This window comes from Lithobates pipiens, unplaced genomic scaffold (genome assembly GCF_037356315.1).
Source record: "Lithobates pipiens isolate NorthernLeopardFrog02 unplaced genomic scaffold, aLitPip1_a1.2 Scaffold_13, whole genome shotgun sequence".
NCBI classification, from domain to species: Eukaryota; Metazoa; Chordata; class Amphibia; order Anura; family Ranidae; genus Lithobates; species Lithobates pipiens.
Window position 1 is genome coordinate 339102320 of NW_027507718.1, and position 27116 is coordinate 339129435.

The 27116-nt window shown below is 42.9% G+C and overlaps 1 protein-coding gene across 2 annotated transcripts in view; it reads right to left on the reverse strand.

Annotated features, from left to right (window-relative positions):
- SH3D19 (SH3 domain containing 19) overlaps nucleotides 1-25774 on the reverse strand; it is a 142931-nt gene extending 117157 nt beyond the window's left edge. Inside the window, exon 1 of one of the 2 annotated variants that reach the window (XM_077477028.1) lies at nucleotides 25290-25774. In XM_077477028.1, the coding sequence (XP_077333154.1) occupies nucleotides 25290-25383 (94 nt within the window). In that variant the 5' untranslated portion in view covers nucleotides 25384-25774. The remainder of the gene's footprint in view (nucleotides 1-25289) is intronic. The other variant, XM_077477029.1, reaches the window with a different exon arrangement.
- Nucleotides 25775-27116: the final 1342 nt, after the last annotated feature.

Below are 27116 nucleotides of genomic sequence, written 5' to 3' on the forward strand. Positions count from 1 at the left end.
ATTAGCTGTGGCCAATCACAGCTAATCACATAGTAAACACTGATATTCACTGTTATAAGCAATTATAGTGTAAACTAATATATATATATATATATATATATATATATATATATATATATATATATATATATATATATATATATATATAATTTTTTATTTTTATTTTTTTTTACCACACACACACACACACACACACACACACACACTTTTTTGTATTATAATGATAAAACCTGGGATTTTTTTTATGGCTCACCAAAGTTTCAGACTGTTGTGGGGGGGGGGGGGGGCTTTTTCTGTTTCAATTTTCTGAGCATTTCAAAACAGCAGGACGTGCGTCAGACAGGAAACCGTGAAAAAAAACAAATTATACCAATAAGCACATATATTAAAAGCCATTTGATTCCGAATCATTTCTGGATTGGTGGCTATAGGCAAGAAAAAAAAATATGTTTCGTTAGGTCACTTTTCATAAATAAGTCCCTGAATACGATGCACAGGGGTCCCAATCAAACAGTATTCGATTTTTTATGGAAACTCCCTTTAAAAAAACAGAAACATTCTACCAATACCCATCAATGTTTACATGCTACTATTCAATAAACAAAACGTCTTTCCAAAACCTGTAGTACCAGAACAAAATGCCTTATTTCCATGTGGCAAGTTCAGTCCATTGATTTCATCCCCCATATTGAAAGTAATTTGGTAATTACAAGTAAAACATTGAAAGCTATAATAATAGAGACCTATACATCAGAAATAACATGTACATTCTGACATAAGTGAGATCACTATGTAAATTTCTGCGCTGTTTGCATTTAACGAGCGGAGGAAATGCTTCAGTATGCTGGCGGTCATCAGGTTGTTTACTTTAAACAAAGTTCAGCAATAACATCATATTGAAATCTGAAAGTCAAATCTTGCTGAACAGTCTTCATTTACATATGCATATATCCCACCACAGTAGGAGGGCGCCCCCATGTGATGCTTTCAGGATTATACCCAAACTGAGCTACAGCACAAAATGTGTTCAGCAGGAAGAAAATACAGTACACAGCACCTTTCAGTACACACTATGGAGCAAATCTCCAATTTCAGCATACAATCCCATTTGTAGTTTATACAAATGGGTGTGAAAAGCACCATTATGCCTAAATGGTAGCTTATTAACTCCATTCATGACCAGAAGTCATTGATGCATACATACACAGACTAAATTTAGCAGTTTTGATATGTGTCAGTTAAAGGATGAGTTCACCTTTTTAAAATAAATAAATGCACACATTTTTGCAGGAATGCAAAGTATGGTGCAAAGTATTGCACCAACGATAAGTTAGACCCCTTCCACACTAAGGCAGTTTTCAGGCTTTTTAGCGATAAAAATAGCGCCGGTAAAGCACCTGAAAACTGCCTCCTATACCATCCGAATGTGAAAGCCCGAGTGCTTTCACACTGGAGCGGTGCGCTTGCGAGTCGTTGGAAAAAGTCCTGCAAGCAGCATCTTTGGGGCAGTTTGGGAGCATGGTATACAGTGCTCCCAAAACGCCCCTGCCCATTGCAATGAATGGACAGTGCTTCAGAAGCGCAGCAACACGGGCGCTATTAACCCCTTCTTTGGCCGCAAGTGGGATGCTTTTAATCGCAGTTAAAACAAGTGGCACTTTATCGCTAATGCACAGACGGCCCCAGTGTAAAAGGGGTCTAAAGGAAGTGTCAATCAGTAACCTGCACACTCGTGATGGCAGACAGCACTTGTTTAGTCATTTACAGATTCTGTGAATGAATGTGGTGCAAAATTTAAAAGTGACAGCAGCTGTGGGGGAAAAGAACCCCCCGCAAAAGCTTTCAAGGAGGGGGGGGGGGCGGTGTGATGGTTAGGCATTTGCACCATATTACACCTGAAATACTGATGTAACATGGTGCAAAAGGTTATGAAAGGTGAGCTTTTAGTCAAGGTTCACATCCAGGTGGCTGCATTGATGGATTTTTGAGGCACGTTTTGCAGTGCATTTTGCGTTTTTAAACCCTCGATTTTAATGTGTTTTTGCATGCAGTTTTCATGCATTTTTCGTTACTTTTTTTCTCCTTAAACACACTGTATATAGCTGGTTGCTAAGGAGGAGGTCGGCCGCGTCCTTAACTGATGAGCCATCAGCTGAATTTTTTTTTTCTTTTTACAAAGGCGTGAGGCCCCCCAAGTCTATACCAGGCTCTTCTGGTCTAGTATGGATTCGGAGGGAGCAACCACCCCCCCCCCCCCCACAAATCCATACCAGACCCTTATCTGAGCATGCTGCTCGGCAGGTTAAAAAAAGGGAGGGGACGAGCAAATGCCCCACCGAACCAGGCCACATGCCCTCAACATGTGGGGGGGGGGGGGGTGGTGAGTGCCCCATGACAAGGGCCTCTTCTCAACAACCCTGGCCTGCAGGCTATTTAACAAGGGTTCCCCCAGATCCTTGCCCCCTCCCATGTGAATGACATCATAATGTAAAACACACCACACACACGCCAGTCCCTTATTTAAAAATAGGTGAGCTGTCTTCTCCTACCGCCGTTTCTCCAGGTGCCATCTTCTCCTGCTGCTGTCTTGCCACAAGGGGCGGGCTCCCTGGGTGATGTCATCAGATGGCCACGTCCCATGACTATATAAAAGAGAGGCCACACAGGGGGCAACAACACAACGGAGGAAGACAGTCACAGAAGAGCAGCTTTTTTTTTTCTCTAGCGGGTAACCGGCGGCTCGGGGAGAAGACAGCAGCGGGAGCCAGTCCTCCCCTCGTGTAGTGAGGGCACGCAGTGACATCACCACACTACACGAGGGAAGGATGGGCTTCCCAAATTGCCAGCCGGCTTTATTTTTATGCGATTTGATGCCAATATCCATGTAAGTGCATTTCTTTTTTACAGTAAAGTTTATGAATGGTTTTACACTATGGGCACTCTCTTTTCTTTTTGAGCTATACACTGCCAGTTAAAGTACGATACTGCCCTGTGGAACATCTAAGTGGCTTTCTGAGTGTGAAGTCTCATCCTTGTGAGACATAAGGATCCCTGGTATAAGTTAAAGGCTGCCGATGAGTTAGATCTAAATTAAATGCTTCTTACGCTTTGCCATCTGGTAAGAACAACCTTATCTCGGTGGTCGGGCACTTTTTATTATATATGTGTGGAGTCACTGTGGTGTTTATACAAGATTAATCAGCGTGGACTTTGTTATTCTTAATTCTGTGAAGGAATTTATTCTATTGAATTATTATCGCCAATTGATGATAAATTGATGTGGACTTATATCCATGGTTTTTATTGCATTTAATTTATTTTAATTCGTTATTAATTATTGCTTATTGGCGCAGCTCTATATTTGTTTTTTTCAGCTATTGTATATGTGTATCGCACATTTGAGCTGCAGCCTATAGATCCATTTGGGTTAATCATCATTTTAATTTATTCATTTATTTTAAATATTTATTATTATTTATTTAGGTCTAGTGCAGTTTTCTTCTTTCCATGGAAAAAATATATATATATATATTTTCTACTTTCTGTTTTAAAAGAAATCCAATAAAATCAAATTTTGTCAAATTTAAGCAAGAATGTATTCTGCTACGTCTTTGGTAAAAAAAAAAAAATCCCGTTAAATGTATAATAATTGGTTTGCATGATCATGGACAGATGTACACAGATGATCACGGACATGTGTGTGCAGATGATCATTGGGACATATGATTTTACTGTTACATATGTGGGGGACAGGTGTTTTTCCTGTGTGGGGACAGTATTTTTGGGACATTGTGTGTTTACATGTGTGGGGACACTGTGCCGGTGATCAGTGTGTAAAAAGCTATAAAAACAGCTCATACTCACTGATCACCGGCTGGCTGCAACGATCTGTTTTCCTCTCTTTCCTGACAACTTCCGTGTGAGGAGAGAAGAGCCGATCGCCTAGCAAGTAGCTTGCCATTTACATCACATGACGGTTCTGATTGGACACAGCCGTCAAGTGATCAGGAGGGCCAATCACAGAGCCTTCAGAGATGCACCGTGTCTGGGCTACACGAGCACATTGGGATCAAGCCACTGTGCAGGCATGTGCGCAATCCCCCTCCTTTTGAGGGACGTTCCGGAATGTCGACTCAGAAGGAGGAAGTGCCCACCCCACCGTATATGTGCAGTGACTCAGTGGGAGGTGGTTAAAGACATATCAGGTTTCACTTTTTTTTTTTTTATAAATAGCCCTTTAATAAAACAGGTTTTTGGGTAACAAAGGAAAAAAAAAAAAACACTTGGAATTATGAAGTTGGTTGACCAACAATCCTCACATGAGCACTAAGTCAAAAGTTGTCATCTTGATGACACAAGCATGTGTATTGGTTCCTGAATATAGGGACTGAAGTTGTCAGTAACCTGGTCTTACAGCAAGCAAGTACATACCTGCAACTAACATTCCCTGGGCATAGGGACCCATGGCTTGGAATGTTACTCTACTGATTGTGGATGCCCAGTAGGTAAATGTGGAGAGAACATTTGCATCTATCCTTCAAAAATAAAATATAAGCATGCAGCTTCTACTGTGAACACCAGCACTAACTGCAGATTGGTCTGCTTAAAATGACTTTTAAGACCATTTAAGAAGGAACTCCATTCCCCTCTGGGTGATCAATGTATATTGCAGGGATTTTAAACAAACTTTGTTGCCTATTCCCTATCTTCTATTGTTCTGAAGTAAAAAGGTTAGTTTGTCCATCTGCAAAATGAATCTGTATGGGAGTGGTTTTAAAATTATCAGTCAGCTGCTGCACCTGCAGTGCTCCAATGTGGAAATCCCTCCAGGTAGCCATATTGCATTTTACAGAAAATTATGGCGCTGCAGATTGAAAAGGAGGTCACTTTAATTGCATTGCAATAGTACATTATACTAGCAGCCGGCTCTCTATTTACATCACATGATGGCTGTGATTGGACAAAGCCGTCACGTGATCAGGAGGGCCAACCACATTCTTGCTGGGAGTTAGAATCTTTAATATTTGCAAATAAAATTTACTTCTTGAGATCCACGCTATAGCCGAATGACGGCTACAGCGTGGACCTGCTATGCCAGGACGACGTCTATTGACGTCGTCCCGTGCACGAGCGGCCTGCGCTGCGCGCTCTGTGATCAGCGAGTCTATGAGACGCACCTGATCACGGATCGGAGCAAGGGGTCAATCCCGACCCCTTACTACGTGATCAGCTGTCAGCCAATTACAGCTGATCATGTGCTCACAACACAGCCGGTAATCAGCTATTTTTCCTCCTCGCGCTGTCAGCGCGAGGAGAAAAAAAAAAAAGGGGGAGTTCATCAGTGCCCACCTGCCCCCTGCCAGTGCCACCAAAAATATGCCAAAAAGTGCCACCCATCAGTGCCCACAATCTGCCTCGCACACACAGTGCTGCACCTCAGTGCCACATATCCGTGCCCATCAGTGTCATGTACCAGTGCCCATCAGTGCCCAGTGACGCCCAGCAGTACCACCTATCAGTGGTACCTATCAGTGCCCATCCGTGCCACCCATCTGTGCCATCTCATCTGTGCCCATCATCTGTGTCCATCAGTACTGCCTTTTTTGTGCCTAGCGGTGCCACCTTATCTGTGCCTATTAGTGCCGCCTTAACTGTGCCTATCAGTGCCCACCAGCGCCACCTATCAGTGCCCACCAGCGCCGCCTTATCAGCGCATTTCAATGAAGGAGAAAAATTACCAGTTTGCAAAATTTTATAACAATCTATCAAAACATGATTTTTTTTTTTTTTGCAACTTTGATAAAATTTGAAAAAAATGATAAAAATTTCATTTGGGTACAGTATCGTATGGCCGCGCAATTGTCATTCAAAGTGCATCAGTGCCGAAAGCTGAAAATTGGTCTGGGTAGGAGGGGGGTTTAAGTGCCCAGTAAGCAAGTGGTTAAGGTTTCCTATTTAGAATAAGAAGCCGTCAGAGTAGCAAATATTCCCAAACTGGGTCTCTTATGGCCTGCTGCCATTTTGCTCCTCAAGGGAGGAAAAAAGCAAATTATATGCAGAAAGATCACAAGGTTTATAAGCTGCTTAGGTGGTTTCACTTTCAATTTTACAGCTTGTCCTTCCTCCAGCCTAGTACAGATGCATCTCGCTTCAAACAATTATACAGTTTGCAATGTACATAGATTTGCAAAACAATGGTATAAATAACTATTCCTGAACTTGGTTTTATATCATGGTTACTGTGAAATTATGTGAATGCATCAATGCAGTGCATGTTAGCTTGGATTAATTGAATGAGTTTACTAAACATGTAAATATTGCAGAATATACATCCTCATGCTACATAACTAAACTCAATTTCATGCTGAATAAACTAAATTATTAATGTATCTTAAAATAGAAAAACTCTCTTTTACTCAAAAAGCAGCTTATTAAAACAAAATTTGATTAAAAAAATGGATTTAAAAAAAAAAAAAAAAATTTATTGGTTATCTCATCGATTTTTATCCACCCTGTGGGACAGTTACCTGACCACACAGCAAACGTCTTCGGAAAATTCTGTGCCTTCAATGAAAATGCTAATATATGGCGGCGGCGATCAGAGCCAATAGCGATATCTTTGGAATCCCTTACGCGGGCACTCAATACAAAGTGAACCTCTTTGCGGACGACACCCTTTTGACCATATCAAACCCGCTCATCTCCCTGCCCAACCTGCAACTAGTATTAGACCGATTTTCAGCCTTCTCGGGTCTTCAAATTAACCCCTCCAAGACCACAGCGCTGAACGTTACCCTCCCTCTGGAACTGGTGCAGCGTCTCCAGGACCATTTTCCATAACGTTGGGCATCCCACTCGATTGATTATTTAGGTGTCAAATTAACGTAGTCTTATTCTTCCCTTTTCTCGGCCAATTATTATCCCCTGTTGCGAACGGTGTCCACCCTTATGCAAGCCTGGCAATTCTCCACTCTCTCATGGGTAGGCAGGATCTCGGCGGTGAAGGTGACGATTCTTCCTAAAGTCCTTTATTATTTTCGTACTTTGCCTGTCCGGGTACCCACTGCTTTCCTTAGACTCTTTCAGAATAAAATCCTCCAATTTATATGGGCACGCAAACGCCCCAGGGTACCTAGAGCGACCCTTTATACCCATAGGCTCCGGGGAGGCTTGGGGGTCCCCAATATCTCTAAATATTACACAGCAGCCCAAATTTCCCCGTTGACTATGCTCCATGCAACCGCGGATGTCCCTCCTGTGGGTGCTCCTGGAGGTGCCTGGCTGTGACCCTTGTGCACTTCAGGCACTCCTCTGGCTCCCCCCCAGAATCTGCGCCCTCCCTCCCTAAGCCCCATGCTGCTACATGGTCTGCGGGTGAGGGACTCAGTTCGCTTTTCCAGTAATCTGATGTCCCCCTTTCTACCCCTACTCCCCATCACTCATAACCCTCTTTTCCCCCCGGGTCTGGAGGAGCCCCAGGCATTCTCCTGGTGGTCCTCACATGGCTACCCACGAGTCCAAAATTTTCTTTCCTCACGCTTATTCCCCTCCTGGGAGAGTATCCGAGAAACACAAGGGGCGCCGGCTAACGAGCATTATCACTTTATCCAATTAAAGCATTGGATTGCAACTTTTGCGCCGCATGTCCACCTACCCCTTCCAAAAAACTTTTTTTGAACATTCATGCCAGCACGCCACAGGATCCTCAGGTCTTATTTCGGCCATTTATGCCTCTCTGAATGGTCGCCCGCCATCAGCACCCCTCTCTTATATGACTCAATGGGAAAAGTACCTTTAGGCCCCAGTAGACCCAGAGGACTGGAGCAGGGCCTGGAAAACGGTCGCCAAATGCTCGTTCAACACAAATACCCTAGAGGCTGCATATAAAGTAATGTTCCGATGGTATTGGGTACCTGCTCGCACAGCTCGGGCTTTCCCTGGGAGTACTGACAGATGCTTTCGCAACTGTGGACAGCGAGGTGATGTTATGCACACATGGTGGGGTGCCCAAGGCTGGTGGGGTTCTGGTCTAGGATTTTTGGTTTGCTGCAGACACTCTTCCACCTAACGATCTGAAGGGACGCTAAGCTAGCTCTTCTACATTGCCCGTTACCTGGTTTGCGAGGCCCTCAACAGAAGCTGGCTACTTATTTATTTATAGCGGCCAAGCGGACCATTGCCTAAGCCTGGAAGTCCCAACGGGTAGATTTTCAAGGGGTTAAAGCCCGCATGACTGCTATGTTACTTCAGGAACGTATGTCCAGTATTGTCCATAATTCTCATGCTAAATTTCTAAAAATCTGGGAGCTGTGGATCTCCTTTGAGTTCCCCGCGCTCCAAGCTGCATGCCTGGGCTTGGTCTAACTCCTCTTGGCGAGGCGTCCACACCCGAACTTTCCCCCCTACCTTTCCTTCTTCTGTACCCTATCTCTTTTCACTCTTCTTTGTTATCTCTCCCATTGCTAACAAATACTGCTGCCCCCCGTAGAAGGGGGTAGTGGGAGAAGGGCTTGCCCTCCGGAAACGATAAAGGAACGAGTTGCTTGGTACTGGAGCCAGTCTCGATACCATCCCCTACTCATTTTCCTTCCTTTTCTTGTGTTTTTATAAGTATAATGTGATGGTTTGCCCTTCGGTTTCATATTCATGCTTTGTAGCCCCTGCGAGGGCGCGCAAGGAGCAGATTGTAGTCTCTTGTTTATTCCCGTTTATTCAAAAATTTCAATAAACATATTGAAACAGAAAATGCTAATATATGCTTGTTAAAATTACAATTCTGCAAAAAAAAAAAAAAAAAAAAAAAAAACACCCTTGCTCCATTGTCACCAGGGAAAAAAAAAAAAAAACCTTCATCAACATGTCATTGGCTAAAAGTAAGAAAAAAGCATGAAAACGCATTGCAAGGCATCAAAGAAATCAAAAGGCATCAAAAAAATGCACTGCAACAATAAACAAAAAAGCATGCAGAAGACAAAGCACGGGTGTAAACCTAGCCTAACATTAAAAAAATAAAAAAAATAAAAACACCCCATGGCTTATTTGTTACACATTTTATAATTTAAAAACAGACCCTTTTGTGCATGAAAACACAAGGAATCGCCATTCCAAACTGACCCAAAGCCATGCTTGTATATGAAAAATGATCGAGAGAAAGCACGATCTTGATTATCATGTTTTTATAGTTTCCCCATTTCTTATCTTCAGTTTCTGAACCTGGACTGACTCATTCTCAGGAGTTGTTACTTTGAACCACCACCTAACCTGATCGACCTGCCTCTCCTCATACTTCTGCCAGTAATGCGCAGTCAAAGAACAGGGCTTGTCATCCATGTGTCATTGCCAGCATACTTTACTTGCTTGGCTTTCTATGTGGGCTGCAGCTCCTGGACATCATAAATACATGGTGGATGTCAGTGGGAGTAAACTCTCCCTTTCTTCAAAAGGTTTTTTGACGTCCTGGCAGCACTCAGGCTTTCACACTGGGATTCCAGATGAGGTTTTCAGGCGCTTTACAGGTACTATTTTTTTTTTAAAACGCCTCCAGTGTGAAAGGGGTCTCATTATAAATACAAACTTTAAAAAAAAATGGTTGTTGGAATACAGAAACACAATGCATAGAAATGTCTGAGATGTGGACCATCTTTTGTCTGTTCTAAGATAGCCATACCCTGCTCAGAAATCAATCAATTCCCTCATCCACACTCCACTGTTGGCTACAGTATTCAGGCAGACACCACAACTGTGGCTGCCTGAATATCCAACTTAGGCTGGATCCACACCTATGCATTTTTGGTGCTTTTTGCATTTTGTAGATTTGCACTACAGAACGTGTTCCATAGGAAACCATGTTAAATGGACTGTAGTGCAAATCTGCAAAATGCACTAAAAATGCATAGGTGTGAATCCAGCCTTAATCAGCACATCATTTTCTACCTGCTTTAGCTGAAATTGACTTTTATTGATCTGCTTGGTGCTTGCAAGGCCATATCACGTCCCGAGCTTTGTCCAAATAACCAGGAATTGTTCTTTTATACCACATTACATCCATAGTTAGGACAGCCATACATAGAGCAAATTTCTTTCCTGCAACCATGGGTTGCAGGAAAGATATTCGCTCAATTCCTCCCATCAACACAGTGTTAATGCTCCCAGCCATTGTCTTCTCCCAGCGGGTACAGGGAAGTCGTCCCTGCTGGGAGAAGACAGATTATCGCTATTGGCTATAGCAGCCACTAGTGATATTTGCAAGAGAATATGACAGGCTGGTTGTACCCAAGTTGATTGATCGATTTACATGCTTGAGGTCCAACCGCTATTCTGTGTTCAGTGTGGCAGCAACACCTTATGCAAGTTTTTTTTTTTATAGTCCTATGTTTCCATTGCACTTTATATGGACTTCTTGAATCCCCTGTTATACACTCAAGGTCCAGCCGCCATTCCCAGTTTTATTATTTGGTGGTATCTGAAGTTGTTAATTACCTACACTCAAGCAATCCGTTCAAGCGAACCCTAGTTGTTTTATATTTTTTAACTTGTGATTTATAACAAATACTACACTAGGAGTATTTTTTCTCTGGCGTTGGTGATTCTCCTGCTTTTGGTTGGATGACAGTAAGCAGTTCCTCTGATGGCCCTTTAACCACTTCAGCTCCAGAAGGTTCTACCCACTTTCTCACCAGGCCATGTTTTGTGATACGGCACTGTTACTTTCACTGACAATTGTGTGGTCATGCAACGCTGTACCCAAATAAAACTGATGCCTTTTTTTCCCCCCCACAACCAGAGCTTTTAGTTCCAGTTCATTTTTGCACCACTTGTATTGAGCCTAATACATTCTTTCAAAACACCTTGCTCAGTAGGCTCTCAGAGATACATTGGGGTTGATTTAGAGTCCATTCACACAGGGACAACACGACTTGAAGCGCGACTTTGGGAAGCAACTTGGACACGATTCGAGAATGAATCACAATGCGACTTACAACACGACTTCAAGTCGTCCCCAGGCCAGGCGACTTTGGCTGTGGCCAATCACAGAATAATCAGCTCTCGAGGGGGAGCTCCACACCAAATTTGAAATACAAAACCGGCATGGGTTTCCCTCCAAGAGCATACTAGAACCCTGGCTGTTGGTTGTCAGGGTCTGTGGGCGGGGGGCTTATCGGAATCTGGGAGTGCCCCCAGATCCCGCCCCACCCTATTTGAATGAGTATGGGGTACATGGTACCTATACCCATTCACCTAAAAAAAAAAAAAAAAAAACCCCACACACACTACACAGGTATTTATTAAGTAATTAGGCAGCTCCGGGGGTCTTCTTCCGATTTCGGGGGTCTTCTTCCGACTTCTCCAGCCTCTTCTCCCGCTATCCGGTTCTTCTGCCAGCTTCTCTGCTATCTTTTGCTAGCATTGGCCCGGTCTTCTGCGTCGCCTTCTTCCCTCTTCTCTTCCTCCGATGTGGACACAACACTCTCTCACACTGTAATGCCGTTTGAGCGGTGTGCAGCGACTTATATAGGCATGGGGCGGACTCCGCCCCTTATGATGTCACAGTCCTGGGGCATGCTGGGACTGTGACACCATAAGGGGTGGGGTCACCAGGTGACATCACTCGGTGACCATGCCTCATGCCTATATAAAAGTCACTGCACACCGCTCACACAGCATTACAGCGGGAGAGAGCGTCGTGTCAACATCGGAGGAAGAGAAGAGGGAAGAAGACGACGCAGAAGACCGGGCCACCACTAGCAAAAGAGCTGGAAGAAGATAGCGGAGGAGCTGGCAGAAGAGAGCAGAGAAGTTGAAAAAGAGACCCCCAAAGTCGGAAGAAGACCCCCGAAGCTGCCCAATTACTTAAAAAACCTGTGTGCGTTTTATTATTGACACTTTTTTCCCTCAGGTGAATGGGCAGGGGTACGATGTACCCCATACTCATTCACATAGGGTGGGGGGCCGGGATCTGGGGGCCCCCTTATTAAAACAGTCAGGGTTGTCGGGAAGAGGCCCTTGTCATCAACATGGCACCCCCCTTTCCCAAAGCATCCACCCCCCACATGTTGAGGACATGCTGCCTGGTACGGTTCAGGAGAAGGGGGGGGGCACTCGGTTGTCCCCACCCCCTTTCCTGACTGGCTGGGCTGCGTGCTCGGATAGGGGTCTGGTATGGATTTTGGGGTGCCCCTTAAAAATACATACTAGACCCAAGGGCCTGTTTTGCCCCTGGATGGGAACCCATGCCGGTTTTTATTATTAGAGGGGCGAATTTTCCTGTAAAGTCGCTTCAATATAGATGGAGATCCGACTTGGAGGCAACTTCCATTGAATTCCCTGGGTGCAAGTCGCCTAGAAGTCCGATTGAGGTAGTACAGGAACCTTTTCTGAAGTCGAAACGACTGCAGTAGTGTGCATTAAGATTGATCCATTCACTTACATTGTTTTTTTTTTTTTTTTTTTTTTTTTTATGTAGCGCGACTTGAACTCGGATCCAAAGTTGCCCCTGTGTGAATGGACTCTTACTGGAGAGTACAAAATGTGGTGCAGCTGTACATAGAAACCAATTGGCTTCCAGGTTTTTTTGTCAAAGCTTAATTGAACAAATTGAAGTCAGAAGTTGATTGGCTACCATGCACAGCTGCACCTGATTTTGCACACTCCAGCTTTATTAGAGGGCAAATCCACTTTCGTGGTCATATTGTAATTGAATGTTATTAAAAATTACTGTTCTTTTTCAATCTGCAGCTTTGTAATTTTCTGAAAATGCAATGCAATATGGCTACCTGGAGTTGTTTTGTACACAAAATGTGTACTGACCACTCCCCAGAAACATTTCCTGCTTGTGATGGGCTCACAGAGGAGTGTTTGCCTAAGATACAAGTCAGATTTCAAGCATCACCTGGAAGAAAAGTGTAATTTTTGGTGAGAAACTCTGAATAGGAACACGTCTAAATGGGTGCAGGCGCAGCAGATTTCCTCATTAGTGCTCTGCAGCTGCACAGCCAACTGATAATTATGAAACCACTTAGCACAGAGGAACAAACAGGGATTTTATCAGAACAACAAAAAGGTAGGAATCAGCAACAAAAGGTTGTTCTAATCCTTGCAATGTATATAGATCACCCAGAGGGGAATGTTTTTTTTCTCTCAACAAAAGTGGAGTTACGCTTTAAATCAATGTGTCACATTGTATGGGACCTAAATGCTCTGTTCAGAGTTCCATCCAAGTCTGCGGGCACTCCCAAACTTCCTTTTTTCTATACAAAACTGATCACGCGAGTGAACTATTACCAAATAGTTGGGTTAAAGAATGTCCAGGTGGCCTTGAAGTGGAGAGAACGCTCTATATTTTGATTATGGATAGAAGACACAGAGATAGTTAGGAGAAATACAATAAGGAGTCCATGTCAATGTACACTTTTTTTTCCCTACTTTTAAAAAAAGTGTTTTACTGCATTATAGAATATTAAACAAACTGTAGATTACCCTTTGATTTGCAGCAAATAAGACCTTTGAAGCCTACAAGAAAAACAAAAAAAAACAACTTTTACATCCTGTCTGCTTTAACCACTTGGTATCCGCATGCCGTCATATGACGTTGTCGGCTTTGTGGGGTTATATCTGAATGATGCCTGAGGCTACAGACATCACATCATTCAGATATCGGCATTTTCAGCCGGCCATTCTCTACACCATAACAACGATCATAGTGGCTGTTCCCCCGCTTGATCGTTCTTACGGGTGGTGAAAGGGGACGTCGCCCCCCCCCCCCTTCTGCCACCCTCCAGTGCTTCTACCGATTCACCGCAGCGATCGGTGAGTCGGACAGAGGATCTGCCAGCCCCGGATGTTGACCAGGTGATCGCCGGAGTCTCCATGATCGGAGGCCGGGTGCGATGTTATGAGATCACGCCCGGCCTCTGCGTTGAAAAAAACGGCGCCGACTTGGCTGGGAAGCGGCGATTGATTTTTTTATTTTTTGATTTCCGGCTTCCCAGCCTAGTGGTGAGATGTGGGGTCTTATTGACCCCACATCTCACTGTAAAGAGGTCCTATCATGTCATGTCATATTCCTATTACAAGGAATGTTTACATTCCTTGTAATAGGAATAAAAGTGATCAAATTATTATTATTTTTTATGTAAAAATTAACAAAAAATAAATAAAAGCGCCCCTGTCCCAGTGTGTGTGCTCGCACGCAGAAGCGAACGCATACACAAGTTCCGCCCCCATATATGAAAACGGTGTTCAAAGCACACATGTGGTGTTGTCGCGACTGGTAGAGTGAGAGCAATAATTCTAGCCCTAGACCTCCTCTAACTCAAAACACGTAACCAGTAACATTTTTTAAGGGGGTCGCCTATGGGGATTTTTAAGTACCGAAGTTTGGCACCATTCCACGAGCATGTGAAATTTTGAAGCGTGACATGTTAGGTATCTATTTACTTGGTGTAAATGCATCTTTCACATTATGCAAAAAAAGTTGAGCTAACTTTACGTTTTTTTTTTAAAATGCGTTTGAAAAATTACTGCGCAAATAGCGTGCGAGATAAAAAGTTGCAATGACCGCCATTGCATTCTCTAGGGTGTCTGCTAAAAAAAAAAATATATATACAATGTTTGGGGGTTCTATGTAATTTTAGAGCAAAAAAAATTATGATTTTTGGATGCAAAGTAGTTAATAAAACCCATCCTTGATCTTTTCACATGCTGGACTAAAAAAATGGGTGATAGCAAAGTTCTGAGTAACAAATGATTTCAATCTATCTGTGCTAATGGCAGGAAATACATCTAACATATCCTAATCAAAGTGTTACATCAATGGTCTTCAAAACTGTGGCCGCTTGCTTTTATCTGGCCCTTGGGCCATTATTTCCCCCACTGTCAGCAATAGCATGGCATAGTTCCTGCCACTGACACCAAAAAATGGGGCACCATTCCACCCACTAACACCAAAAGTGGAGAACCATTCCGCCCATGACACCAAAAGTGGAGAACCATTCTGCCCACTGACACCAATGATGGCGCACTATTCCTCCCCTAATAAAAATGAGGCACTGTTAACTTTCACTGACTCCAGGACATTTTCTACTCCCACTGACCACCCTAATGTATGAAGGGCAGTAAACTGGCCCTTTATTTAGAAAAAGTTCGGAGACCCCTGTGCTATATAATCCCTGCAGGCAGATTTCACACAGCACGATTACTGAAAATGGTAAATCCACTTTTGTGGGGAAAGTAAATAAAGAAAAAAATAATATAGCACGTACAATTGCGCTACGAGTCATATTGTAATTTAATGTTATTAAAAATTAATAGTGTCTCTACCCAGCCTTCTGAAAGAGTTTGGAATGTACAGGGTGCTCTCCGATTTGAAAATCAACGGCAATGGGAGTTGGCGTAAAACCCGCTCTCCTGGCTGCCTTATAATTAAGGTTTAAGTTCAAGTGGTCGGACTGCGCTCTCAAATACTTGGCACTCTTATGCCCTGTACACACGGTCGGACTTTCCGACAGAAAATGTGCGATCGGATCTTGTCAGAAAATCCAATCGTGTGTGGGCTCCATCGGACTTTTTCCATCGGAATTTGACACACAAAGGTTTAGAGCAGGATCTAAAATTTTTCCACAACAAAATCCGATCGTTTAAATTGTATAGACAATTCCGACGGACAAAGTGCCACGCATGCTCAGAATAAATTAAGAGACAAAATCTATTGGCTACTGCCCTCTTTATAGTCTTGTACGTGTTCTACGCACCACGTTCTGAACGATCAGATTTTCTGACAACTTTGTGCGACCGTGTGTAAGCAAGACAAGTTTGGGACAAAATCCGTCAGAAAAAATAAAAATAAAAAATCTGACAGATTTTGTTGTCGGAATGTCCGACCGTTTGTACATGGCATTATTCCTCATGATCTAACCCATATTATTTTCAAACTCAACTTTCCGCCACTGCTGACCAAGACCCGTACCTTACTAGAAGGTTGGAATAGGGGGCTGCAAACTTGGTTCGGTAGGTGCATCCTCCTTAACATGTGCATACTCCCAAAATTTCTTTATCTATTCCAAGCCCTTCCGATAAAGATATCGTCCCAGTACTTTCAGCAAGCTCACTCACTCACTCTTTGCTCATCTCGAAACCTCGCTTATCCAGGCACTACCTTACCTTACCCAAACATTGTGGAGGTTTAGCTCTAACAGACTTGTGAAACTATTACCTAGCCGTACACCTTGGAAGAACCATTGATTGGAATAGGTACTATAAGAATAAACTTTGGACACAACTAGAACAGGCCCTGACAGAGGTCCACTTGAAAGGAGCGCTGTGGTATTTTGATCGCCTACATCCTACGCTGACATCCCACCCCATCATTGATACCACTCTCAGTATGTGCTCCAAAACAATAATTTCTGCCTCTCTCCCCACTAAAGACTCTTTGTTCCCTATTCTGGGTAACTAAGCATTCCCTCCAGGACTTGGACAAGCCAAATACAGAGCACTCACCCATGTGGGACGTGACCGCGTATCGAGACAATTGGCCTCCTCTTCAGGCATTAACAATGGATACTGGTCACTTTCGACTGTCTTTTTGGAGCGCTATTCAGCTATCACTTTTTATACTCTCTTGGAAAACCCAGCCCACTTTAAACATACTCCGACAACCTTCGAGGACTATTGCCTGGATGAAGAGATGTTGCCACAGGTGCTGCCCAAAATGTATGCGTTACTTAACTCCCCCCCCCCCCGAACAACCATATCTCTCGTTCTTACAGAAGTGGGAGGTTGACCTACAATGCTCCTTTACGAAGAACCAGATAGAAAACATTCTCAGATTCTCCTTAAAGTCAATCTGTACGAAAATTCTGGATACGAATTATAAAATTCTAACTAGGTGGTACTATACGCCTCAGCTTCTGCACAAATATTACCCGACCACCACGAATAGATGTTGGAGAGGCCAAGCGGACAGTGGAACACTCCTTTAAATTTTTTGGTCTTGGCCTTGGTTGAAAACACTTTAGGACAACTGTACGGCATATCACCCAAAAATTCACAGACCATAAGATTCCAGATGACCCGACTTTCTTCCTGTTCCATGTTACCGGGATCCCAGCGAAACACTTCCAAAAATCAGTCATGCGACACTTACTGAATGCTGACAAATCCTGCATCCCCCTGTTATGGATAAACGTCACGCCACCCTCTACTGGGACTTAGTTAAGTAGAGTAGAAGACATCAAGAAATTAGAGGATTTAATCCTTACGGCCCAAAATAAACTAGAGAAGCATTCTAAGGCATGGAGGCTATGGAACAAGTTTCTTCTATCTAATGAAGGAGTGACACTGCTCGGACAATAGCCGACCAACCGCCACATGATCTATTTGCACTACTAGCGAGTGTAAATTCACCACTGCCGGATCTCCACTCTTCTACCCCCCCTTTCCTCCCATTCCTTACCCCCCCTTTCCTTTTTTCCTCGTAGGACATTTTAGTCGACTAAAATGTACTGGAGATTTAGTCGACTAAATACGACTAAAACAATTGCAGAAGACTAAAATGCCATTTTAGTTTTAAGACTTAAATTAATACTGCATATATGAACAGATTAGGAGAAGGGGAGGAGATGAGGAGGGAGTCTCTATTGGCACACATTACAGTGATACCTAAAGGAGGGAAAAGATGCAGCTCTGTGTTCCAGCTATAGACCAATAGCATTGTTAAACGCTGACACACAATTGTTCACAAAGATCCTTGCCACAAGACTGATCAGGCAGGGAAGGAAAAGATAATGGGATAAGAACATCATTGCTATTGCACAAAATAAAGGGTGGAAAGTCCCCAGCTCTATTCCAGTCAATAGACGCTGAAAAGGCTTTTGACAGGGTAGACTGGGGATTCACGATAGACACAATAGAGAATGTGGGGATAGGCCCCAAAATGGCCCAGGGGATTAAAACCCTATACAATTACCCTACTGCATCAGTGAAGGTCAGCGGGAGTGTCTCTCTACCCTTTGAAATGTTCAATAGAACGAGGCAAGGATGTCCACTCTCACCCCTCCTGTATGTCTTGTCGTTGGAACCGTTACTGGCTACCATATGAAATAGCGTAGACACAGGGCCGTCTTTAATATTGATTGGGCCCTGGGCAAACATTTTCTTGGGCAAAAGGGAAAATACAATCATATCACAAATTAAAGCACAGAAGAGAACTGATGATATTGGATGAATAGAGGTATTCGCAGTTAAAACATTTTGTGGGAAGTTTGTCGCAACCAATTAGAGATGGGGAGAACCACGAAGGGCGCGGTGAGGTGACGACGACGGGCACAGTGAAGCTGCATTTATGGGTACAGTGAGGCTGCATTGACGGGCACATGGAGGCTGCATTGATCTCCTGTATCATGTCTGCATAGCTTACCATCTTTAGTATCATGTCCTTAGTCTCTAACCACCTCCTATACCATGCCCGCAGCCTCTGACATCTCCTGTACCATGTTTGCAACCTCTGACCATCTCTTGTCTTATATCATATCTTCAGTCTCTGAGGGAGTCTGGAGAGGAGTCAAGGGTGGGAGTGCCGCTGGGATGGGGGTCATGGGAGAAGTCAGACATGTGTGGACTGTGGAGAGGAAAACCAGAGCCACCAAGCTGGAGCCAACTGACTGAGCTCTGCAAGGTGCACCTGAGAGGAGGTCAGTGACAGTGCCGCCAGGCAAGTCAGGGGGGGGGGGGGGTCACTAATGTAAGGGGGCACCAATATAAAAGGTTTCCCCCTTACCTTAGTGTATTCCCTCTGCGGAATGTCATCTCTGGTCCTCAGAGGCCAACCCCCCCCCCCCCCCACATTCCCAGGTGTCCCCCTTGATGATTGCTCCACCTTTAACTGGAATTTGCTACTAATAAAATATATATATATATATATATATATATATATATATATATATATATACACATACATACACATACACACACACACACACACATATACACACACACACACCTAGTCCTATGTGCTTTCACATCCGCCTTATCTATATATAATAGGCTCTTCAAATGTGCTTTAAAATGCATAGTTTTCCCTTTTATGAAGAAGAAAATAATGACGTTGGGCTGGTATAATAATGCTATGGGGCTAGTATGACATTTTTTCCAGGGCTGGTTTTTATTCCCAGTCCGGCCCTGACTACATAGCAGGCAAAGTCACTCGTATAACACTAAACAACTCCTTCAATTGCAGCTGGTGATGCTAGAATAGATCAGGGATTTTCCATACACACAGATTATTGTAAAAAAAACAAAAACTGTACACTGATCCTGAGAAGAATAATGAATTTCCATGAAGGAGGGAGGAGAATACACTATATAAACTGAAAGCAACAAATTTGCCAAGTGTATAAACAGAATTATGGTAACTTTTGAAATTTCAATCACTTTTAAACAGTAAATATAAGCCCCTTTCACACATGCAGACCATTTGACCATTTTTCATCCATCTGTTGACGGATGAAAAATGGACATCAATGCATCTCTATGGAAAAACGGATGTAAATGGTGATCATCTATTTACAGCCACTTCCGTCAACATTCGGTTTTTTGAATGGATCAATGTCCTATTTTACTTCCGCAAAAAAAACAAAAAACAAACCTGGATTGGACGAAAAACGGATGTAAAAAATTGACAAACTGTCCATTTTTGCATGAAAACATGATTCTGAGACTTGCGGTAAAAAAAAAAAAAAAAAAAAAAAAAAAAACATGATAAACTGACTAAACGAATGGTACGCATGTGTGAAAGGGGCCTAAGGCTAATTATACAGTGATGTTCTGAGATGCTAAAAGACAGTCGATTTAGTTATATCTAAAATCACCGCCTAATTACATTTGTCACTTTCCCTATTGGAAGCTGCTCCTTCATTGGCCCGAAAGCATCCAGATCACTAGCGAGGGAGCAGCACATCCCTGGTACAGGTCATGGAAGAGTGATGCCACTGGAAAAGGGGAGTTGGTTTTGAATCACTAGTGTAATATGCCTCAAAAGATAAAATTCCATGCATAGTATATTTTTACATAGTTAGGCCTCATGTACACACTGCTGCAGGTGGGCATTTTTTTCAACTGCTCCTGAACTCTCCTCTATTTCATCTTATCAGCACATGTACACAGGGTCGTTTACAGTCGTTTCTAGGTAGTTGAATTTAGAGGCCTTTTTTGGAAAGCAATAAAAATGGGGAGTACAGACGCTGAGTTTAGAAGTGTTTGGAGCTTGAAATGCCTCTAAACGCGGCTAAATGCGGTAACTCGTGCATAGCCGCATTTAGTTTACAGGCGTTTTTCCTTTTTGGCCATTCCTTTTTGGCAATAAACAGACGTTTGAAACGTGGGTTACTGTCTGTCAAGTTAAATCATTCAGGAGAGGTTGTAAAAAAAAGTCCCATGTACATTTTTGCGATTCGCCACAGTGTCGCTTTAACTGACAATTGCGTGGTTGTGCAACGTGATTCCCAAACAAAGTTTATGTCTTTTTTTTCCCCCCCACAAATAGAGCTTTCTTTTGGTGGTATTTGATCACCCCTGCGGTTTTTATTTTTTGCGCTATAAACAAAAACAAAAAATAAATAAAAAATAAAAATAAAAAAAGAGCACAATTTTGAAAAAAAACAAAATGCTTTTTTTACATTTTGCATAATAAATATCCCCCAAAAATGTATAAAAAAATTATTTTCCTCAGTTTAGGCCAATACGTATTCTTCTACATATTTTTGGTCAAAATCGCAATAAGCGTTTACAAAATAGGGGATAGTTTTATAGCATTTTTATAAAATTTTGATTTTGTTTTACTAGTAATGACAGCGATCAGCAATTTTTTTTTTTATCATGACTGCAACATTACGGCGGACGCATCGGATAATTTTTTACACTTTTTGGGACCATTGTCATTTATACAGCAATCAGTGCTATACAAATGCACTGATTCCCGTGTAAATGACACTGGCAGTGAAGGGGTTAACCACTAGGGGCCAGTGTAAAGGTTAAGTGTGTCCTGGAGAGTGTTTCTAACTGTGGGGGCGTGGCTACGTGTGACACGTCACTGATCTCTGCTCCCGATCACAGGGAGCAGAGATCAGTGACACTGTCACTAGGCAGAACAGGGAGATGCTTAACATTAGCATCTCCCCATTATTCCTCTCCGCGAGGAGATTGCAGATATCCCCACCTGTGATAGAGTCCGTGGGACCCGCGTCCCAGCTCACGGGGGTCCTGGCCGGCGCGCACGCGATGGCACGGCTGCAAATTTAAAGGAACATACAGGTACGCCCATTTGCCCAGCCGTGCCATTCTGCCGACATACATCGACATGCACTGGTCGGGAACTGGTTAAGCCTTATAGTGTCAGGGCTGGGCTGAGCTCTCCTTTCTCAGTGCTCAGTGGTTGGTTAATTGCCAGCACTCATCATTCCAGAGTGGCTCACCTGGTGTTCATTTCCTGCTCTTCAGTCCAGCCCCTTCTGTTTAAACTGCCTGGCTTATTCATTCAGCGCCTTTGCCTTGGTCAACATATCTAGAGACTCTATTGTAGTCCTGTTGAAGACTTGCCTGGCTGATGTTCCTGATCCTGTCTGCCAGGGGTTCGAGGTTCTGAGAGGATGTCAAGGTCAGCATTGATCCTGGAAGCAAGTGGAGATCACTAGAATAACTATGTCTACTTCAGTGATTTCCAGCTTCCCGAGGCATTGGGCAGGTATGTCATATACGTGGTTACATTGGTCCAGCTTGGAGTATAAATTATTCAAGCCTGGAATTCTTCTTTAATCTACATTTCAAAATGTGTTGACAAACTATGCAAACAGGCACTCGTGAAGCAACTTTCAAAAAAATGTCACATTTTGAGTTACACATATGCATTACCACAATGCATGCTACATGCATTGACATACTGTGCTGCCTTTCATTTAGAATAGCACCCCAACCCACAAATGCATTGCACAGAGCTGCAACACACCACAGTGCATTTTGGGTCGCTGTTCTGTGTGACTGCCCCCCCCCCCCCCCCCCCCATTGCCAATTCATAGGATTTATGAATGGGTTCACATAATCCAAAGCCTTCTGTGATTGGACAAGAGGAGGAGAAAGCAGAGCAGCCGAAATTGACTCTACAGCCACAGGATCGGAGACCCGAAAGTTCATTGGAGACTTTGACAACGCCCTGTGGGAGGGGTGAAACGCATCAATGTAGATTCCGGTTCCTTAGTAGGCAAGTGGTGGAACGCACACAAGGTTGCTGCAACCTAGCGAGTTCCTGGAGCGAGCCAACTGCCCTGCTTTAACAATTCTATATTAAAAGTGTACATGCACAGTTTTGTCACCTTAGTAGTTTGGTGTGAGCACATTGGAACGTTAATACTGTTTGCACTGCGGTTTGATATGCACAATAAAAATATAATTATTGAAAATGTTGCTGTAAAGTGTTTCGGTGTGTTTTTAATGCATTTTACCGTGTTCCAGTACTGCTCATTTTTCTGACTGCCCTGCAACACACTGCACAATTCCATTGGAACCCATATAACTTACTGTCCATTGCATTTTTGATGCAGAGAAAAAAAAAATGCACTGGACTGCATCTGTGGTGATCCAGCCCTTACACACGGTTCTGTGCATTGCAGTGAAATAATACACATTCCATCAAATGGCACAGCTCTGGAACGCAGAGAAACACACATTATAAAATATATAATCAGGATGGATATAATTTTTCAAATTTTTTTTTGTATAAAAAAAAAAAAAAAAAAAAAACTGTTTTTGATTTTTAGCAAATTTATTTTAATAAAATACTTTTGGGAGTAAAAATCTAAGATAGTTTTCTATTTAAGATACATTAATAGTGTAGTTTATTCAGCATGAAATGGAGTTTCGTTATTTGTAGCATACAGCCTCATGCTACAAATAATGATACTCTGCAATGTTTACATTGTTGGTAAACTCATTCAATGAATCCAAGCTGTGATAACATGCACTGCATTGATGCATTCACACAATTTCACAATAACCATGAGATAAAACAAAGTTCATGAATATTCATTTATCCCATTGTTTTTCAAATCTATGTACACTACAAACTGTATGATTGAATCGGTTCGAATATTGCCGTTTTACTAACTTGACAGCTTATTATTGGAAATAGGAAACCTTCATTTTGTTTGCAAATATTAAAGATTCTAACTCCTAGCAAGAATGAGTCCTTACATTTAAAGAGCACCTTTCATTTCAGATTCATCATGGCAGCGCCTGTTAGTGGGCATCCACTCACCTGCTGCCACCACGTCCCTCACCTTGTTGTGTCACTGCCGCATCACCAGCCGCCCCATTAAAGTGAATGGGACCAACAGAGAGTCAACAGCGGGTCAGAGGAGGAGCCGATGCAGGACAGGGATGACAGTTCTTTAAAAATTATGATTTAAATCAAGCTATTTTACTAGTGATTTAAATTGACTTGATTTAAATCAAATCCACCCCAATATTATTATAATAATAATCGCGTTTCTCTACGTTCCAGAGCTGTGCCATTTGATGCAACGTGTTTGCTTATTATTGCACTGCAATGCACAGAAACAAGTGTAAGGGTTTTTTTTTTCCCCCCAACCATATATTTTTATTATTATTAATAATAATAATAAATAAAAATATATAGTTGAAAAAGAAAAATAGGCCCTTACGCTTGTTTCTGTGCGTTGCAGTGCAATAATAAGCAAACACGTTGTATCAAATGGCACAGCTCTGGAACGTAGAGAAACACAATTATTAAATATAATATTTACAAAAATAAAAATAAATGGTTGAAAAAAAAAAAAATGGGCCCTTACACGCGTTTCTGTGCATTGCAGTGCAATAATACGCAAACACGTTGCTTTAAATGGCACAGCTCTGGAACATAGAGAAACACAATTATAAATTATTATAAATAACAATAATCACAAAAATAAAAAAATGGTTGAAAAAAAAATAGGCCCTTACACGCGTTTCTGTGCGTTGCAGTGCAATAATACGCAAACACGTTGCTTTAAATGGCACAGCTCTGGAACATAGAGAAACACAATTATAAATTATTATAAATAACAATAATCACAAAAATAAAAAAAATGGTTGAAAAAAAAATAGGCCCTTACACGCGTTTCTGTGCGTTGCAATAACACGCAAACACATTTCTTTAAAGCGGTTGTATACCCTCCGAAGTTTTTTTTTTTTTCCTGACCTGCAAAGGAAAAGGCATAATGAGCTAGTATGCACCGCATACTAGCTCATTATGAAATACTCACCTTACAACGAGGCCCTGACATCTGATCTTCCGGGTATCGCGGCTCCGGCGCTGTGAGTGGCCGGAGCTGCGATATCGTTGCATGCGTGTGGGAGATTCCTTTGCGGCAGGGTCCGGCGTCTGCCGGACTTTCAGTCGAGAATCCCTTGTTCGCATGCACCGCTGCAGTCAGCGGCTCATTGCGAGGGGAATATCTCCTCAACCGTACAGGTTGAGGAGATATTTTTATAGGCTTTCCTGTAGGTTAAAGTAAAAAACTTGACTATACAACCACTTTAAAAATGCCACAGCTCTGGAACACAGAGAAACACAATAATAAAATAATAATAATAATAATAATAATAATAATAATAAACACCATAAAAAAAAAAAATGAAACAATAAAATGTATATTAAAAATATATTGTCAAAAAGAAAAATAGGGCATTACGTCCTTTTTTATGCAATAATATGCAAACATGTTGCATAAAACGGCACAGCTCTGGAACACAGAGAAACGCAATAATAAAATATAATAATAATAAAAAAAACAATAAAGTATAATAATAAACACAATAATAAAATACATAATATTAAAATAATATATAATAAAAATAGATTGTTGAAGAAAACAGGCCCTTACACACATTTCTGTACGCTACAATAATATACAAGGCACAGCTCCGGAACGCACAGAAACAAAGCATGCTGGTGTGAACAGAACATTGTGTCATTGCAGTTCCCTGCGTTTTTGCATGAGGGAAGTCGCAGGCGTGACTTAGTGTGAATAGGCCCTTGTATGGGGGGCACGCTTAGTGCAGTAAGAAGGATGGGGGTCCTCCTTTTAGATTCTGGGGGTGGTTGAGAAAGGATGCATTAGACCCGTCTAGCTCTTCCTAGTATAATGGATGTGGGTGCTGTGGTGTCCATGTATACCAGGTGTGAGTGCAGGTCCCTGAGGACTAGGACCCTGTGCCCATCCATCCCTGATCCCCATGGTTACCTGTAGCTTGGTTGAGGTTGGACCTCCTGTGTCTCCTGTTGCCAGCACTGTCCCTCAGCTCCTCCTCCTCTTCCTCCAGCCAGGCTTCAGCCATGAGAAGACAGCATAGGAGGGCAGAGGCAGGAGAAAAAAATCACATTCCTTGTGGTGTGTGCAGGCCCTTGTGTCCCTTGTCCTCCGTCCTGTGTGCGCGCTCAGCCCCTGGATCCCCCGCACCTGACTCCCCGATGATGACACATACAGCCTGCCAGGCCGGCCACATAAACTTTCCTCATCCGAGCACGGCTGGCCTGGCTGCTAGTCACAGGAAACTTCCCCAGACAGCGGCTCCCGGTCCTCCTTCCCTGCACTTTCTAAATATTCCGGTGTCAACAGGAAATTGTTCTCTCCTTCTCCCTGTGATAGTAAAACAAAAGGCGGAGGGGGAGGGAGGAGAGGGAGGAGGAGGTACCTGCACAAGGAGATGGGTGCAGGCATGTGTGTGAGGGAGAGGAGCCGCTTACTGCTAATCACGGCTCTCCTCAGGCATGGCACCCAGCCTCTCATCCACACACAGGTCTGCACAGCAGCCAATCAGCTGTCAGCCTTCACTGTTAAAGCACAACTGTACATGCTGAAGCTAGAAGCCGATTGGTTACTGGGTACAGCTGCTCCAGTTTTAGTAATTGGCCCTTTTCTAGATCTTTTCCAATATTTGTATTGGTCTTATTAAAAAGGAAAGGGGAGAATACATATGTTCTCTGTTAAAGAATGTTAAATATTCCAATCCTTATAGAAAAAACACTTCAGTACATGTTCCATATTCCAATCCTTATAGAAAACATGGGAATAGAAAACACATCAGTACACATTCCATGCAGAACCTCCCATTGTCGTAAGGTGGTTGGAAAGGCTAAAGGTTCCATTCACATCTCACGATTTGGAATCCAAATTGCGCAGCGATCGCTGCACAAGGCGTGTTTGGGTGCCACTGTCCTTTTAATGGCACTCCAAACGTGATGCGATTCTGCTGCAATGTAATCCAAGCCTTTTAAAAAAAAAAAAAAAAAAAAAAAAACACTAATCTGGCCGATGCTTCCTCTTACCTACATTCGGCACTGGCCATTTTTGATTGATTTGGTGGATACTCTGGTATCCATATGAATTGGAACACATCTGTACTATTCCCACTTCATCCGTCATTGCCCCGCGTAGACACACACACACACACACACACACACACACACACACACACACACACACACACACACCTCTACGTTGGGGGGATGAATTTACATACCTGGATGTGAGGGTGGGGGACGTGGCAGCTGGATATTTCGAACAGAATGTATACCTGGTCTTAGCACAGCTCTCTCAGCAGGGCACGACGTGGCGGACCCTCCCTCTGACTCCGGTCGGTCAGGGTAATCTCCTCAAAATGGTATATCTGCCAAAACATTGTGTTTTTTTTTTTTTTAGGCATATGCCGACCCCTATTCCTAAGTCCTTTATGCGACACCTGGAAAGCGTTGTGATCTCCTTCGTTTGGGCCAGCAATCCCTCACAGGTGGCGAAACATACTTTACCTTCCATTGTCTGGAGGCGGATTGGCACTCCCAAATTTCCTAATATATTACTGGGCGGCAGTACTGGTCACTGTGAGGTGGTGGTTCTCCCAGCCCTAGCATAACCCTGTGGTTACATTGGAGGCAGCTCTCCTTAGTTCCTATGGAGCACTGTCTAATCTGGTATACCAGGGCTGTGGGGCTCACCCCTCTGTCACAGGCCCCATGATAACCACGATCCGCGTGTGGCGATGCTCCAGAATAGCAGCCCTGAAACCGTCCT